At 28.3% G+C, this 19,174-nt stretch overlaps 1 protein-coding gene across 1 annotated transcript in view; it reads left to right on the top strand.

Moving 5' to 3' along the window:
* The window catches only part of LOC100198930 (procathepsin L), a 39,903-nt gene that overhangs the window by 11,463 nt on the left and 9,266 nt on the right, over window positions 1-19,174 (top strand). The window contains exon 2 of the mRNA XM_065794042.1: window positions 15,916-16,110. Within this exon, the coding sequence (XP_065650114.1) occupies window positions 15,916-16,110 (195 nt within the window). The remainder of the gene's footprint in view (window positions 1-15,915; window positions 16,111-19,174) is intronic.

The raw sequence follows: 19,174 nt of genomic DNA, 5'->3' as shown, positions 1-19,174 counted from the left end.
CAGTAAAGCTAAATCTTGTTGTGACTAAGACGGATTTCAATGAATAAAGTCAACTATTGGCTTGCCTTTGTTTTTGAAAATAAATCTTGATTTCCCACCACTTCCCATTTTCTTTTTACAGTTTTGTTTTCCTTTTAACTTTTTTATAACAATTCCAACAGTTAGTTTTGGAACTTTACATGCTTATGAAATTATGGAATAGGAGAACGATGGATTTTCTATCTAAAATTTCAAAAACAGTTTTAATTTTTAAACATTCTACTAAAGCCAATCACATCACTCACTCACACCACTCGCACAAAAACTAATTATGTGAGCATCATTATAAACTTTAAATGTTAAAAAATTAAACAGCTTATATATATATATATATATATATATATATATATATATATATATATATATATATATATATATATATATATATATATATATATATATATATATATATATATGTATATATTGCAGGTCAGTCACGTTCAGGATCATCGCAATCACCCTACCATGTTACCCTGTACTACCTGTCCCATACCCTGCTACCTTGTAGGATGTGCTTTTTAGACAAAAGCTAGGACAAACAATCTGTGAGTTTAAAATTCTCTGCTTCTGGGATCTTGGTTGAGTAAAGACTAAATATGGTGTCTCGATCAAAGTGCTCATCTTTGGAAGATTTAACTGCATTTAGCTACCATCTTGTAGGAGGTCTCCTAGGCAAAGACTTTAAGGGCAAATAGAAAAGTTCTGCTAACTAGCCTTGAACCCCTTCTTCATCTGCTAGACTGGCATAAATGTAAACCAGTGTTACATTGTTTTCTGTCTATAATGATGAATGCTAAATCTTTTTGACTCTTCTCATAGTTTTATGCTTGAGCCTCCTTGATTGTGGCTATGCAACTATTTCTGTTATCTCCAAATGAAGGTGCAACTCTAAAACTCAGTTTAAGGGTTCTGAAGCAGGTTGATAGTAAGGTTTCCCGAACTCAGTGGTATTAAACGACCGGGGCTTTGGCCGGGGCTAGGTTTAATAACACATAGCCATGACCAGGGCCAGGTTTATGATCAGTGCTGTATTAATATTGATAGATCCTATAAAAATGTTATCTTTAATTGAAATTTATGAAATGAGTTATAATTATAAACAATACATTTATAGGATCTATCAATATAAATGCAACCCCGGTCATAAACCCGGCCGGGGCTGCATTAAAATTGATAGATCCTATAAAATATTGTTTTTAGATAAAATTCATATCAAAAATTTTAATTAAAGAAAAAATTTATATAGGATCTATCAATATTAATGCAGCCCTAATCATAAACCTGGCCCTGGTCATGGCTATGTGTTATCAAACCTAGCCCCAACCAAAGCCCCGGTCGTTTACTACTCAGTGGTAGCTCTCAGATAGGCTTATTTTATCAAGAGCTGCAAAATATCAGAGTATTAATAGTGCCATGTTGCTCATTGATAGTGTCTCTGTTAATAATTTTGGGGCGAATTGTCGAGGCCACATAGCGAGCCCTATGTTACAATTTTTTTGTTTACATAATAATCGTGGTCTGCAAAGCAACCTTCTATCAGTTGAATCTTACCTTTTGCAAAATTTACCGGACTTGCTTGGCCTTAGTGAGACCAATTTTAATTCTATTATTTCTTCTTCAGATCACAGTGTTGATGGGTACTATTCTTTGATTTGGAAAGATTCCAGAAGCCACATGTCATTATTGGGGGTAAACGCATCAATTTACAGCATCAGTTCACCTACTTGTCGTCATTTTTCAATTCTTTAATGTGCTTCCGCTTAGCACCTCTTCATGCGTCGCACATCATCTTTCTCTTTGTTCTTTATTGCTCTCCTTCTTGCCTAGACTGCACTCTTTTATATGTAATTTCTGATCAAAGTGACCATATCCTCTCTCTTTACCCTTTTGCCAATATTGTTGTTATTAGTAACTTTAATGCTCATTACCCTAAATGGCTTGGCTCTAACGCGCCACTGACCCTGCTGGCACTAAAGCCTATACTTCTACGTTTCTCAATCTCATACTCAGATAGTTAACTTTATGGCTCGTTTACTGAAAACCCTAATCATTTAACTTCTTGACTTATGTCATGTCTATAATACTAGGTTATGTTCAGTTTCTCCTTTCTCTCCTAAAGTGTTTCTGACGATGCGATGATCTCTTTAAACCTTTCATCTTGTACTTCTTTTTCAGATTCATCTTTTCATTGCACTACTTACTACTACCTGAAAGCTCACTGGGATTCTTTTCATGATTTTCGTGACGGTCCTTGGGCTGATGTTTTTTCTCTCCCTGCTGAAAAATGCGCTTCCTACATAACTTTCTGGATTTTGGCAGGGATGAAAGCTTTTATTCCTTCTTATCGGTTTCAAGTAAAGTCTTATTCTACTTCATGGTATTTACCTTATTGTGCTTGCCATTTTCTCTCTTCTGATTTCTCTTTCTATCATTACCAATATCTTATTCGTTCATGTATGGAAAACTGTTGTCATATTTGGACAAGTTCTTCTAATGACAATCTTTCTCTTTTTCACAAGGTTAAAAACACATTGTAAATGGACCCGCTTTATCTGCTAAGCTTGAGCCTCTTTCTCATTGTTGTAAAGTTCTCTTTTCTACAAATTCTATCATAATCATTGCTCAAAGGAGCTGTTATCTCTTCCATCAACTAAAACTCAATTTTGATTGACTTCATTCATCAAAGCCTAATTCTTTTACTGCATCTGTTCCTGCATGCTCTAAAAACTTTTATTTGTCTATTTTTTTTCCCGCACTTCAACCCTTTGGAAGTTTTTCCCATCTTCATGTTTTCTCGATTCATACAACCTTCAAGTTTTCAAGTTTTTACTTAAGACTTGTCAACTGTTTCCTTGCTTAATAACTCATTTCTTTTTTTCTATCAACTCCCAACTTGATAGTAGTTGCTTGCAGCTTTGATGATTCTAAATTAAAAATTTTTTTTTTTAATTAATATCATCATGATGTTGAGCCTTTTTTTTTTACCAATAATTTTTAATGTTTTTTTTTTAACATTAAGGTTTTACAATAAATTGTATAAGCATAAACTGCCTGTCAACCTAGTTATATAATACTTGACAATTACAGAGTTTGCATAACTAACAGACAATAAAATGTGGATTAGTCATTGAGAAGCCATTTAATTTTTAGATGATTGTCTAAAAGCAGCTTAAACGTTTTTAGAGATAGCGCTGATACAATGTCATTAGGAAGACAGTTCCATTTATTTATTATTCTTAGAAAAATAAAATCCACACGTAGATTTAATCATGAAGAATGTTTTTTTAGTTTATATACATGACCACGAGTAACAAATTGGCTATCTATTTCAAATTGACTTTGATCACCATTGTTAATTTAGCACTATTTATAGACGTTGATTAGATCTGCAAGATCTGCAATTTATGTGTAACTTTGTCAAAGGCTTTTTCAAAATTGAGGTAAATGTTTTCAATGGGAATATTATTAAGTGATGATGTCCAATAATTAATTACAATTAAAAAGTTAGTTAAGCAGGAATGATCTGGACGAAATCCATATTGGTGTGGACTTAATAAGTTATTGTTAATCAGGTGTGTCATAATATGGGTTTTTATAATTTCAAAGATTTTTATTGAGGTATAAGTTATACAGATGGGTCTATAATTAAGTGCTTTTGATCTGTCTCCTTTTTTGAATATGGGTGTAATTGTTACGTCTTTCCATTTTTGGGGTATTGATCCACTCTGAAAGACTTTGATAAAAACAGTAGATGGATGTTTAGAGATTTAAATGCAAGTTTTCTTAAATATTATTGGGTGTAATTTGTCAAGGCCTGGCGATGAGTTTAGATGAGTTTAGACTTTTGAAGTATGTTTTGATAATTTATGAAATTAAATTAATATTGTTTGAAAGTAGATTTACATTTTTATATGTTAGGTCGAATGGTCTTATTGCTGTGATTTTTTCGTTTGAAAAAGTATCAGCAAAATAACAATTGAATAGTTGAGGTTTATCAAGATCAGTAGTTGCAACATTATTATTTTATTGGATGTCAGGGAATGTTTCTTTTTTTTTTCTTTTTAATTATTGTTGATACTAGTTTTAAATTTATTGAAAAAGATACTCGATAGTTAGTCTAAGTTGGATGTTGGACAGAGTTTAACGTTTGCAAGGTCTTCATTAATTTTGTAAAAGTTATTTTGAATTTTTCCAGCTGATATCTGGGTAGATAAAATCTCCTATAATAAGAATGTTTAGATATTTGTTTGAAAGCTTGGCAATGTGTTGATTTATGCAGTTAGTGTTTTCATTGTTACTATTCGGTGATCTGTAATATAAACTTAACAATATCTTAGAGGTTTTTGTTGTAATTTCACAACTGAGCGATTCAGATGAAAATATATCTAGGTTTATTCGGGATGACTTTAGTTTGCTATGTATAGATATGGCTAAACATCTTCGGCAAGAACTATTGCTGTGATTTGTAATTTTCAATAGCAAACTCGAGATCATTAACTTCAATTTTTTTATTTTTAGGCAGTGTTTCTGTTAAAAAAAATAATTTCGAGTTTCAGATTGTTTACAATATGTTTGAGCTCATGGCATTTGTTTAATATGAAGTCGATGTTTGTGTAAATAGCTTTTACGGATTTAGTTTCAGTAATTTTTTTAATGGTTTGAAAATTAATCCAATTTTTTATACTTTTTTCATATTTTTTGTTTACTAAAATTGAGTTTGATGACTTCGTTGCACCACCAAAAGGGTGAGATTGGTTCACTTTCTAGAAGTAGTTGGGTTTTTTATTTCTTTCTTTTCGAAGTTGAGAACTGATTTGCCTTTCGGCGAGTGTCATATCCGGATTAACGAAGACATTTGTATATTTAATGTTTTTGCGTAATTTCCTAGTGGCATGTAAAACTTTATTGTGTTCGCAGTTTTCAGGAAGTACGGAAATAATGGGCGGAGGAGTTTTGAGTCTTTTTTATTTTTTAATCTTATTACTTTAATAGGTTTTTCATTGCCTTTACCAATTTCCTCAAATATCTGGTCAATTATTTTTTTATTGTTGTTGTTTTTTTCAAGTTCATTTAAATTATTTGATTCTGGATTCCAAAAATGATAATGTTCTTTTCACGCTTTTTTTTCTCTCTCTGTTCAGATAATATAATTTTAGTGATTGAGTTAACAGCAATAGCTTTCTCTGCAGATTTATTTTTGTTATAAAGAGTTGACCAAAACGTAGCTGAAATATTTTTAGTTTCTTTTTTTCAAATCTAATAATTCAATTCTTTTTATAAGTCTTTTAATAGTTTCAATCTGATCACGTATATCTGACCACGCATAATATTGGATAGTTCCGAACGCATATTTTGAAACCCTATACAGACTCAGAATAGGCAGAGATATGCGCAATCTGATTCGCTGATTTTGAAAGAGAGGCATTTTGCGCGTATGTTTTAATCAAAACAAATGTCAAAAAACATATTGAATAATAAAAGTGAATTTGAGTAATTTCATAAAAAACCAAATAATAATAGCAAAAAAAAATTATGATTTTTCTATCCAATTTTGTGCAATATAATAAAAATACTTATACAAACCCTCACAACTCAAAACATCCGTAATTTTCAGAATTTTTTCTTAAAAATAAAGATTTCAAAAAATAAGTTTGTTTTTTTAATTGTTTTTCTAATTCTAAGATATAAAAAAGACAACCATTGTAACAAACTATAAACCAGATGGTGAAACTTGACTATGCTGTGATTTTCATACAATAGATTTTTTAAAACAGTTTTAAAATTTATTTACTAATATCAATAGACTATAATTAACTTGGTATAATTTTTTTCAAATTAAGTTCCCATTTATCCAATCATTTAGCAAGAAAAGTATTTTGAAACAATAGCCTAAATTCTTTTTAGAACTTTACACTTATTACTCCCATATATAAATTATATACAACACTAAAAAAATTTGAGAATATTGCTTATTGGTTGTTATAGCTAGCCCAGATGATTTGCAACACTCTTAAATTAAAAGCAATTGTAAGCAAGAGCAAATTTAGATATCCTTTGGTAATGTATAGTAATAAAAGATCACAAAGCATTGTAAGCTATTAGAAAAAATCTATAACCTGATGTCCACATGTGTGTTTTGATATAGGAAACTGATTACTGAAAAGCAATAACTCTCAACTTATTACACCTTTATGAAAAACTAAGTGTAAAAAGGTAGAAACAAGAAAGATTGCAAACATGCAATTTCATGTTGTTGTTTATTTCAATTTCAAAACTCAATACATTTTTGTTGATATATAGCCTTTAACCTGAACAAAATACTCATTATTGTATTCTATAATTAATATAAAATGTGTATCCTTTAATAGCAACTGATGGTAAATAATATTAAATAAAGCAGCAAACTTTGATAAATTTTATAAATTTATAATGCTAATAATTTATTTTACATTATATATTCCAGAAAAAAAAGAAAATATGTCTGCTCTAAAAAAATTAGAAAAAAAATCTTAAATAAAATGTATTTCATATTTACAATTTTTATTCATAGTTTTATTATGTAATTTTAACCAATAAAAACAAGTGTTCTTTTTTTAAATTTCTGTTATTATCTCTTGTTTATTAATATAAAAACAGAGATGCGTTATGTTTTATTTTGATGTAATATTAATAACTTTTTTTTAAAACTTGCTACTTCAAATGTAAAAGCTAATTTTGATGAAGTTATTTTTATTACAAAAATTGCCATAATTCACCTTTATTTGGTTAAATTTTTTGACTTTAATACTCAGTACAGTTTTAATGTTCAGTGAAAAAACAAATATAACTTTTTTTGTTAAATTTTCCAATAGATTTTCATCCAATTTATTATTCAAATTATTTCCATTAGACTAATATCCAATTTTCATCCTATATAATATATATAAAGAAAAATATTGATGTACGCCTTATCAGCCTTCTCAAAATTTAGGTTGAACAGTAACTTCTTCAGGGTTCAAAGATTTATATGGAACATGTAAGCTAGTTTGGCAAAACATCTGTAAAAATTTTCTTTTTCCAAAATTTTAAATATTAAACTGTTTATAATTAACAAGTTGGTATAAAGATGCAGTAACGAGCTTAGAACAACCTCTACCTCAGCTTAAAATTTATACTTTTCATATTATAAGTACTTTACCAGAAGTCTGGTGCAATTGCATATAAACTTTGTATTGAGTATGCTTTATAAAACACGGACATTATATTTGATGAGAAACACATTTAGAAATCTTGCAAAATTGCACACATGCAAATTCAAGTGAAATATTTCAAGAGTTTATACATACAAAACACATTTTATAATAGTTTTTTTTTTGATAATTCTCTTTTCTTTTTTTTATTACTCTTTTTTCATTAAAACGATTGATTTTAACCACTTAGTTTAGTTTTTTAAATCTTTTTTTCTTTCAATTACTGCAATACAAAAATGCCACAATTATTTGCCATAATCCACTTTTATTTGGTTAACTTATTTGACTTCAATGCTTTTTCTTGCTTTTAATGTCAGTGTTTATATGAAACTGTACAAAAATTACTGTTCTGTAGACAAACATAAATATCACTTATTTTGTTAAATTTTCAAATATTTTATAACTTAATGCAGCCTGCCAAAATTTTTATAAATTTAAAAAAAGTTTTTAATGGTTTAACACGATGTTTTATTAAAGTTACGTAATAAAAAAGTATATCAGCCTCCTCCAAACTATGGTTGAAACAAAGCATGAAAACAAAATCTCCTCAGAGCTCATATATTGACATGGAACATGTAAGCTAGTTTTGCAATTAGTAAAAATCTTCTATTTTAAAAAACTCTAATTTTCAACTCTTTGTAATAAACATGTAAATCAGTTTATAAATAAAGTTCTTCACCAGTAGTCACATAAAACTTCACTTCAGTAGTCACATAAAACTGCATATAAACTTTGTATGCAAAAGTGCTTCACTATAAGTCTCGTACAACATAATTATATAAACTATGTATTTGAGAATGCTTTAAGGCCAAGAGCATATTTTAAGAGAAACACATTTGTAGATTTTTTCAAATTTACTTCAACACATTTTTTTTTCGTTTCTTAAAATTAACAATAGATAAAATCTTCATCACCAAGATAAACTTTATTGAAATTTTTACGAGTGAAAATTCTCTTGTACAAATAGATTTTGATACATTTTAAATACTCTGAAGAGTACTAAAAAAAAATGAATTTCCTGTGTTAATAGTAACACATGACTTGAATTGATAAACTTAGTATATCATAACTTTGAAATTTATTTCAAAAATCTGTTTGTTTTGATTTTCATTATATTTTTCAACAAAATCGCACTTGCCTCTCTTTCAAAATCAGCGAATCAGATTGCTCATTTTTCTGCCTATTCTGACCCTGTATAGGGTTTCAAAATATGCGTTCCGAACGCATATTTGAAACCCTATACAGGCTCAGAATACACAAAAATATGAGCAACCTGATTCGCTGATTTTGAAAGAGAGGCAAGTGCGCGTTTGTTGAAAAATATATTTAGAATATAAATAGATCATCGAAGTAAATTTCATAGGAATGATAAGCTAAGTTTATCAATACAAGTTTTGTGTTACTATCAATACAGGAAATTTTTTTTATTTTAGTACTCTTCAGAGAATTTAAAAGGTATCAAAATTTGTACAAGAGAATTTTCACTCGTAAAAATCTCAAAATTTCAATAAAGTTTACCTTGGTGATGGAGGTTTTATCTGTTGTTAATTTAAAGAAATGGGAAAAAAAATGCATGTGTTGAATTAAATTCGAAAAGATTTAAAAATGTATTTCTCATAAATATGTTCTTGACCTTGAAACATACTCAAATACAAAATTTATACACAGTTGTACGAGACTACTTGTGAAGTACTTTTGCATATAAAGATTATATGCAGTTTGGCCAGACTACTGTTGAAGAACTTTATCTATAAATTGATTTATATGTTAATTATAAAGTGTTGAACATTAGAGTTTTTAAATAAAGAAAATTTGTACTGATTGCAAAACTAGCTTACATGTTCCATGTCAATATATGAACTCTGAGAAGATTTTGTTTTCATGTTTTGTTTCAACCATAGTTTTGAGGAAAGTGATATATTTTTTATTAACTCTAATAAAACATCGTCTTAAACCATTTAACACTTTTTAAAAATTTAGAAAAATTTTGGCTGGCTATATTAACTTAAATATAAAATATTATTTGAAAATCTAACAAAAGAAGTGAAATTTATATGTTTGTCTACTAAACAGTATTTTTTGTACAGTTACATATAAATACTGACATTAAAAACAAGAAAAAGTATTGAAGTCAAATAAATTAACCATATAAAAGTGGATTATGGCAAATGATTGTAGCATTTTTTGTATCCTAATAATTTGAAAAAAAAAAAATATTTGAAAAAACCTAACTAAGTGGTTAAAATTAAACGTTTTAATGAAAGAAGAGTAATAAAAAAAATACAATAAAATTATCAAAAAAAAGAATCGAAATTTGTTGTCATGCTATGAATATTTTTGTTATTATCAAATATGTTTTGTATGTATAAACTCTTGAAATATTTAACTTGAATTTGCATGTGTGCAATTTTGAAAGATTTCTAAATGTATTTTTCGTCAAATGCAATGTACATGTTCAATAAAGCATGCTCAATACAAAGTTTATATGCAGTTGCACCAGACTGCTGGTAAAGTACTTAAAGTATGCAAAGTATAAATTTTAAGCTGAGACAGAGGTTGTTCTAAGCTCGTTACTGCATCTTTATACCAACTTGTTAATTATAAATATTTAAACATTTAAATTTTTGGAAAAAGAAAATTTTTACAGAAGTTTTACCAAGCATACATGTTCCATGTAAATCTATGAACCCTGAAGAAGTTACTGTTTAACCTAAATTTTGAAAAGGTGTACAACAATATTTTTCTTTACTTAACTTTAATAAAACATCATTCTAAAATCTTCAAACACTTTGTGAAAAATTAAAAAAGTTTGGTTGGGTATTTTAACTTATATATAAATAGGATAAAAATTGCATATTAATAATCTATTGGAAAATTTAACTAAAAAAGTGATGTTTATTTGTTTTTCTACTGAAAAGTTCTTTTGTACAGTTACATATAAGAGTTGATATTACAAGCTAGCAAAGAGTATTTAAGTTAAAAAACATAACCAAATGAAGGTAAATTATGGCAATTATTGTAATAAGATAAGCTTCATCAAAACAAGCTTTAACATTTGAAGAAGCAAGTTTTAAAAAAAAATTTAATAATATTACTTCAAGATAAAATATGACACGTCTCTATTTTTATATTATTATACAAGAGGTATTCACAAAAATTCAAAAAAAGCACACTCGATTATATTGGTTAAACCAAAGATTCCATAATAAAACTATTCATAAAATTTGGAAATATGAAAGATAAATATTTCTGCTCTAGAAAAATAAAAAAAAAGTTTTTTTTCATTTTTTTTTTCTTTCTTCAGGAGTATATAATGTAAAATAAATTGATAGCTTAATAAATGTAAAATTTATCAAACTTTGTTGCTTTATTTGATATTATTTACCACCAGTTGTTATTAAAGGGTAAACATTTTTTACCAATTATAGAATACAATAACCAATATTTTGTTCAGGTTAAAAGCTATATATCAATAAACATGTGCTTTATATGTATTGATTTTTGAAATTGAAATAAACAACAACATGAACTTGTATGTTTGCAATTTTTCTTGTTTCTACCTTTTTACACTTAGTATTTCATAAAGCTGTGATAAGTTAAAAGTTATTCCTTTTTGTAACCAGTTTACTATATTAAAACACACTTGTGGACATCAGGTTATTTTTTCTTATAGCTTATTATGCTACAATTCTTTGTAATCTTTTATTACTATACATTACGAAAGGCAATCTAAATCAGCTTTTGCTCACAATTGCTTTTAATTTGAGAGTGTTGCAAATTATCTGGGCTATCTATAACAATCAATAAGCAATATTCTCAAACTTAAAATGTTTTAGTGACGTATACAATTTATATATGGGAATAATAAGGGTAAAATGTGAAAAGAAATTAGGTTCTTTTTAAAAATAGTTTTTTTGTTATATAATAGGATTAATGGGAACTTAACTTGAAAAAACTTATATCAAGTTAATAATATTCAATTGATATTACTAGGTAAATTTTAAAACTATTTTATAAAATCTATCGTAAGAGAATCATAGCATAGTCAAGTTTTACCATCAGATTTAAAGTTTATTACAATGGTTATCATTTTTATATCTTAGAGTTATAAAAACCATTAGGAAAGCAAACTAAATTTTTTAAATCTTTATTTTTAAGAAAATGTTATGAAAATCACGTTTTGAGTAGTGAAGTTTTGTAAAAGGATATTGTACAAAATCGGAAAGTTTTTTAATACGTTTAACACGTTTTTTGACATTAGTTTTGATTTAAACTTACGCACAAAAGCCTCTCTTTCAAATCAGCGAATCAGATTGCGCATATCTCTGCCTATTTTGAGCCTGTATGGGGTTTCAAAACATGCGTTCCGAAAAGCTAAGTTTACCTTGCTTAATAATGAATATTTTTATGACGTCGTGTCGATTTTATGAAATTAATAATAAATAAATAATAATAATGTAAAATAACAAAATAATAACAGGAATAATAATAATAATAATAATAATAATAATAATAATAGTAAAATAAAATTTACAATTTAATAAATCTCTAAGAAAAAAAAAATGTTTATAATATTTTATTTATTATATTATATTATACAAATTTTATAAAGAGACAAAATAATATTTAGACTAAAAGATAAAAAAAGTAGAAAAAATAGAATAAAAAACGATATAGAAAAATTAGATTTATTAGATTTTAGCATTTAAATGATAATCACATTTACAGGTCGTGTAAACAACGTATCCCAGTGGGCACAAGAACGTTTTACAAACGTTTTTAAAAGTCCCGTGAAAACGTTTTTTAATTGCTTTTTGAATGTCCATATGAGACGGTGACCGGACGTTTTCCTTTTAAGGGTCTTACGCAAACGTTTTTCATTGGTTTTTTAAACCTCCATATGAAGCGGCAACAGAGCGTTTTTAAAAAAAGTTTTTTGAACGTTTTTTAAGGGTTTCACGAAAACGTTTTTATATAGGTTTTTATTGTGTGCAAAAGAAAGGTTTTAACCTTTTCAAGGATTATCCTGAAAACCTTTTTTTAAGTATCAGTTATTTAAGTAAATAACTTATGTTATGCAGAAAAATCTTTTACAAACAAAAATTTAGGTGCAACAGCCTAGATCCCGATAATTTAATAAATTTCTAAAAGTTTAATTTTCTGTTTATTTATAATATAAGCATACAAGAATTAAAAAAAAAAAACATTTATAAACAAGCATACAAAAACGTAATAAATTAATTGTTATGCTATTCCATCAAGTGCTCTCATCAAATAATTTTTAAATTATCTACAAAATCGAACTTTGTTGCAACTTTGTGACACCAGTGTTTCTAAAAATAGAAATACCATAAAAATCATTCAGGGATTCCAACAAGCACGTATAAAAGGTGTTACTCAAACACACATTAATACTCATGGTAAATTCTACACTTTACTTTTAGTTTATTAAACAATTTTCTTAACATATTTTCTTAATAGAAGCACGAGTATTGGTCATTCCCTAAATTAAATTTAATGAAAACCGCACCTTGTTTGGTTGAGAAGCAACCATCTTTCAAGTTTGTATTAATTTTGGTTTTTTTTTTCTCAAACTTAATAAAGTGATTGATTTCATCAAACCGTTTACGTATTTGTGATATAAGATTATATTTAGATTGAACTAATCTTTTAATCTGCTGCAACAAATTTTCAAACGGAAAAGCAAAAAATTGTCAAGCGGAGCATTGTAAAACCCAACATCATCAAATATATGCAGAAGACTATGTATGTTATAAACGCAAAATAGTTGACCAAATACTTCGCTTGAGTATGTAGCAAAATATTTAATCAGCCGACGACGACGACGACGACGAGCATTCTCTAAACTTGAGTTTCGAAACTTAGCATTACTATCACATAAAATCCGTATTGATATCGATAAACTTAGGAAATGTTTATATGTACGTAAATCGATGACGTCTTTTAATACTATCACGCAGTAATATACCAAAAAGGAACATAGTTATGTTGCTTCTATTGATTTAAATCAGAGAGAGACCTAGACTGTCTGGCAAAATTGCTGGGCAATTTTTCATTTAGCTGGAACAAACTGTTTAAATTTATGTAAATTAATGACAAAAAAATATACAAAAGTCTGGAGTTTGCTTAATGTCTGGAAGTTAGCTATTTCAAACAGCAAAATATGTTGGATTTGTCACTGCTTAAAACTGCGTAATTCAAAGTTTTTTTGACGTTCTATTCTTTAACTAAAACGTCAAATTTAACTTATAACTTTGAGCATTTAGTGCTAATAGACATTCAATACTCAAAATGGCAAGATTACTTCTTCGTTCTTGTCCCCTAATTGAGCGCAAAAAATTCTTGAAATCCAGAAATTTTGTTTAATAAGTTGAAAGGAAAGAATGAAAATCAGAACTAGTTAAAGTAGCTACAGCTTATTTGACTTCTTTCAAAATTATTGGACACTCCAGATTTAACTTAAATTATTAGACGAACAGGTTTAAGGTGACTGGTCAATGCTTCAGTATTTTTCACCTCAATATCAGTAGTTGTCTTTCTTGCCAATATCATTATCAATAGTTGCCTTGCTCAATAAATATTTCAGGGCACCTCTAATCTCAGTTTTTTTGTAGGCATAAGATTCAAGCTCTAAAATTCTACCAAAGATTCAATGATTTAACTTAAGTGATTAGAGAAAGAGCGACTGCTGTCAAGTCTCTCCGTTTATTGTTTTCCAGATTGCCCATGCAAAGACACATAATGGAGGTGTGACTTCGCATAGGCAATCTGGAACACATAGTAATGTGTTTTTTGCCTCCTTTACAATAATTTCCAGCGTTTTAGACTAGCAGAGAAGATTTTATACATGGTTTGAACAGTTCCAAAGTAAGTCTCAGTATCTGTACAGTTTGAGGCAGCATTTTATCAAATTCAATGAATAACTCACACAGGGTGAGAATATAGAAAATGGGTAATTTGTTTGATCAATACAGCTCAAATCATAAGTGGAATTAATTTTATTACCCGAAAGCCCTTCCCTTGTGGTTGTTAAACATTCATCACATGTTCTTTGAGAATTGAGTCATAATACAAAATCAGTTCCAGAAATCCTAAAAAATTTCCATTATGAGAATCTCCAATTAGATTAGATTTTTCATGAAAAGCTAATTCATTTTTAGCAAGAAATAGTATTATATAATACATATACTAATATATATATAACATGATATATAATTTTGGATATAATTATATCCAAAATTCGTTTCAGGACTTTTCTCCAGGTGGCTGTTTTATTGAGGATTTGGCGATTTACAAAATGCTCAAATGATAACAATAAATACATTAACAGTTGAAAATTTTTTCCAGACTAGGGTTGTTTCTATTAACTATAATAAAACTTTAACATTTCATATAATATTTTCATATACAACATTAACAGATATTATACTTTGTTGTTTGTTTTCATCCGGTGTCAGTACCATGGCTACAGCGTCGGAGTCTCGCTCTATACCCCCCTTCATTCCTCACCCACCACTACCAATAAAAAAAAGCCTTTCATAAAAGATAACTAAAATTAAGTATGTCCTCCTTTGTCCTCCTTTTGGCGTTTTTATGTCCTCCTTTAGTCGATCGCGTATCTGGCAACCCTATATCAGCATAAGTATAATTAAGAAATTCAATATTTGTATGCAAATCTGCATTTAACAACAAGCCCGCAGCTGTGTAGAGCTGGATTTGCACAGTGGTAAACCATCTATATTAAAGCTTAAAAAAAATCTTAACATCAAGAATTGAATGAAAAAATATTGAATGAAAATATATATATATATATATATATATATATATATATATATATATATATATATATATATATATATATATATGTATATATACATATATATATATATATATATATATATATATATATATATATATATATATATATATATATATATATATATATATATTTATACATATATATATATATATATTTATACATATATATATATATATACATATATATATTTTATTTAAAATTTTCATTCCTCTTACCTAATATCTACATATACACTTACATATAATTTTGTTGTTTATTTTTGTCTGATGTTACACATGCGCAGTTAGGCATTTACAGTTTTTAAAAAACGCTTTTTAAACGTTTTTCAAAGGTCTCGCAAAATTATAAATCGAATAATAAAAAAGTTTTTACCAAAGCATTTATCGAACGTTTTTTAAACGTTTTACCAATATAATCGTACTTAACATTTGTATAATTCACTAAACAATTGCAACATGTTCCTGTGCCCACTGGGATTGATTAATAGTTTATTTAATATTTATATAGAAATTTAAAGAAAATTGTTGTTAAATTAATACAACTATTTGTAGTCATGCCCAAGTTTCAGTTCCATTTATTTAGAAATAGTTTGTATAGATCTTGACCCATAGCCTATGACCCATTTGCTTTTGAAAGTCAATTTTCAATTAAAAGATAGCTTTTTATTTTAGGTGAAATTCACCATTGATTCACAATTCCAAAAACAATTTTCAATTTTATAAAACATTTACAATACAAACATGAATTATACTCTTTCTGAGGTAGCTTGAGTAAATAATAGCAACCTATTTTGTTACTTAAATTTAGACTCATGAAGAATTTATAAAGATTCATGGCGGATGTTTCAAACTTCCGAAAAGTACTGTAAATATTACAAAAGGATCTACATTTTTACCACCTAGTAATGTCGACATTCCTGGTGAAGTTGATTGGAGAACTGAAGGTTACGTTAATCCGGTCAAGAATCAAGGACAATGTGGATCATGTTGGGCATTTAGCACAGTAACTAAATTTTTTATATTATTTAAACTCTTTTTATACATAAATTCACAACTAATGTATCACACTCAAGGTGATACAAAATGATACAATAAAGTTTAATGCAATACTAATGAATTGTCAATGTGAAACAATAGACAATACTTCATCGTCATCGTTATAATAAAATATAAAAAGAGAAAAAAAAATCATTTTGTTATTGTTAAAATTAAACATTTTTACTTTATAAGTTTTCATACTTTTTAAAGCATTTTATCTGTAGGAATTTTAATAGAAATTTTATAAAAGTAATTATAACTTCAGCTATAGAAAGTCTTATTCTCTCTTTATTTATATTTTTTAAATATATAAAAAATTATGTTTCATACAGTATTTTAATAAAAAGTCTATTAAAAGTTTTATAATTTTTAAGTTTTAAAAGAATGTGTAAACATTTAATTGCCGATGATTGTTTTTTCATTGTTACTTAAAACTTTATTTCATAAAGTTAGAATTAATTATTTGTTTGTAAACAAAAAAAAATTTAAATTATAAAATTACTAATGTAAGATAAATTATAAAACGTAATATTAAGTTCTCAAACAAGTCCTAATAGGAAAAAAATTGAATAATTATATGAATTTTAAAAAATTTGAAAATTAGTTTATATAGGATATTATATAAATTAGTTTATTAGCATGTAAAAAACAAGGGAGCTATAAAAAAATATTGAAAAAAGATTCCAGTATTAATACACTAAATTCAGATAACAAACACCGGTAATAAAAAAATTATGTTTCATACAGTATTTCAATAAAAAGTTTTATAATTTTTAATTTATTCAATTTTTCTCGGTAATACCAAATGTCATACAACCATAAACCGATATTAAGGGTAGTACTGGCATATGCTTGTATAATATCATTATAGAAACCAGTAATGCATGCCCTTATTGGATTTATTATATAAAACATTTGTTTACATAATATGATCACTAGGGATATGACTTTTTAATTTTTTTTCAAATAAAATGTTTCCTGTATCATAAATCGATGAACTTTTACCTAAAATCATGAAAAAAGGCCCAAATAGCTTTCTGCAACAAAAAAAGGTCACCCCCAAAATAAAAATTTGATTTACCATTTTTATACATTCATTTTTGACCGATGTTTTAATCTTAAGCTTAATTCTCAGCTTAATTCTATTTATTTCATTATTTTGTTATGAATTTATAAACATAACGCCACACGTTACCATGGCAATGAAACGGCCGTGTGCCGGCAAATACTTGGAATTGTTATGTGATGACGTCATTGTGTTACCACGGTGATATAGATGACTCTAACAGACTGTAGAAGATTATAGAACTTAGTAGAACATTCTGGAAGCTCTAAATAATTATATAAGCGAGCTGCTGTCAGAGCTCAGTGTTGATAATGTGAATAGTTCTATGAAGTACTCTGCGTGTAACTGAGCTAATAAGGAACTACTGTAGCGAACTAAAGACGCTGTAAGTGTACGAAGTATAAGTAGTTGTAGCATTATCGTTAGGATACGGACTGGAATCAACATTGACTGGATTATCGAACTATAATTGGATTACTATACATTTAAAGTATTTTATTAATTAAACGACTTTATTAAACGGATATTTACGCTCAGCTATCCGTAAAGTCGTAACAATATTATATGATGTCTCACAAGAAAAGTCATACCACAGTAACAAAGAACAAAAAGACTTGGACTAAAAATTTGGTGAGATTTCAAGAGTCACACAGAAGAAGAGGAAGCCTGGCTGTAGAAGAACATTCACTCGATGAAAAATCCAGAATACCACTTTAATTGCAGATCGTAGGAAGATACCAGTTTCTCGGAGCATATGTTAAAGGAAGAAAAGAACGAATAGACCAAATTTCTAAGGAAATTACAAAATTGTGGGACAATAAACTGAATTTTCCACGTGTGCCTGATCAAGTGATAAGAGCAAAGCTTATGAAGGTGCTGAAGGTCTATGATGAATGTGTCAAGCGTGGAAAATATGATGTTCTCAATGCATTATTTGACATCACGAAAGTGAATGGCCAGTGGTTATCCTCGGAAGATAAACGTCTATACCACCTACAAAAAGAAAGTAAAGGACAGGTGGGGTACTCAACAGGACAAGTGGCAAGTAAAGAAACCATTCACCCTTCCAAGAGAAGGAAAGTCCAGTCTGGAACAGCAATACCTTCCACATCACAAGTCCTGTCTACCACAGACAGTGGTACTGAATCTGAAAACTGCAAAAGTAAGAGTGAAGATGATGAAGACGACGACGGTGATAAAGACGATGATGAGGACACTCAGAAAAAAACTAGAAAGCACTACAAAAGTAAATTTGCTGTAAGTATGGTTACATCAAGTGGAGTTTCCACATAGAAAGCTGCTAAAATATGCAATGTATTATCACAACAAGGTATTGATATTCCAACTCCAAGTCAATCAGCAATTTACAAGTCCATATTCAAAGAGGCAGGTAAATTAAAAAAAGAAATGATACAACAACTTAAAATGGAACAGTGGTCCTTACACTTTGACGGCAAACGAATAGATGATAAGGAATATCAGGTAGTTGTACTTCAGAATGAAAGAACTGACGTGAAACTTGATGCACTGCGTTTAAAAGATGGCAAAGCTGAAACTGTTGCTGAAAAAATTGCCAAACTTATTGATGAATACAATTTGTGGAATTCAATTAAGATGATCATTACTGATACAACAAACGTCAATACTGGGAAGAGAAATGGAGTTGTTGTGAAGTTGCAACGTATGTTTAAATTAAAGGGTGTCACAATACCACAATTTATCGGTTGTCAGCATCACGTACTAGACAGGATTCTCCGTCTGGTGATGGACGAAGAACTTGGGGGTGATACCAAATCTCCAAACATTGAATACCCATTTGTGTCTGAACTGTTGAATAAGTATGATGAACTGAAGGATAAGTTTGTGAATGGAACTGTAGAAATTCTTGATAAATCAGGGTGGAGAGACGATATGAAGTTTTTGTACCATTTAACAAGAGTGTTTAGGTTCTATGAAGAACAAA

This window comes from Hydra vulgaris, chromosome 03 (assembly GCF_038396675.1).
Source record: "Hydra vulgaris chromosome 03, alternate assembly HydraT2T_AEP".
Lineage (NCBI taxonomy): Eukaryota > Metazoa > Cnidaria > Hydrozoa > Anthoathecata > Hydridae > Hydra > Hydra vulgaris.
The sequence above is the reverse complement of the archived record's forward strand: the minus strand, read 5'-3'. Positions and strand labels throughout refer to the sequence as shown.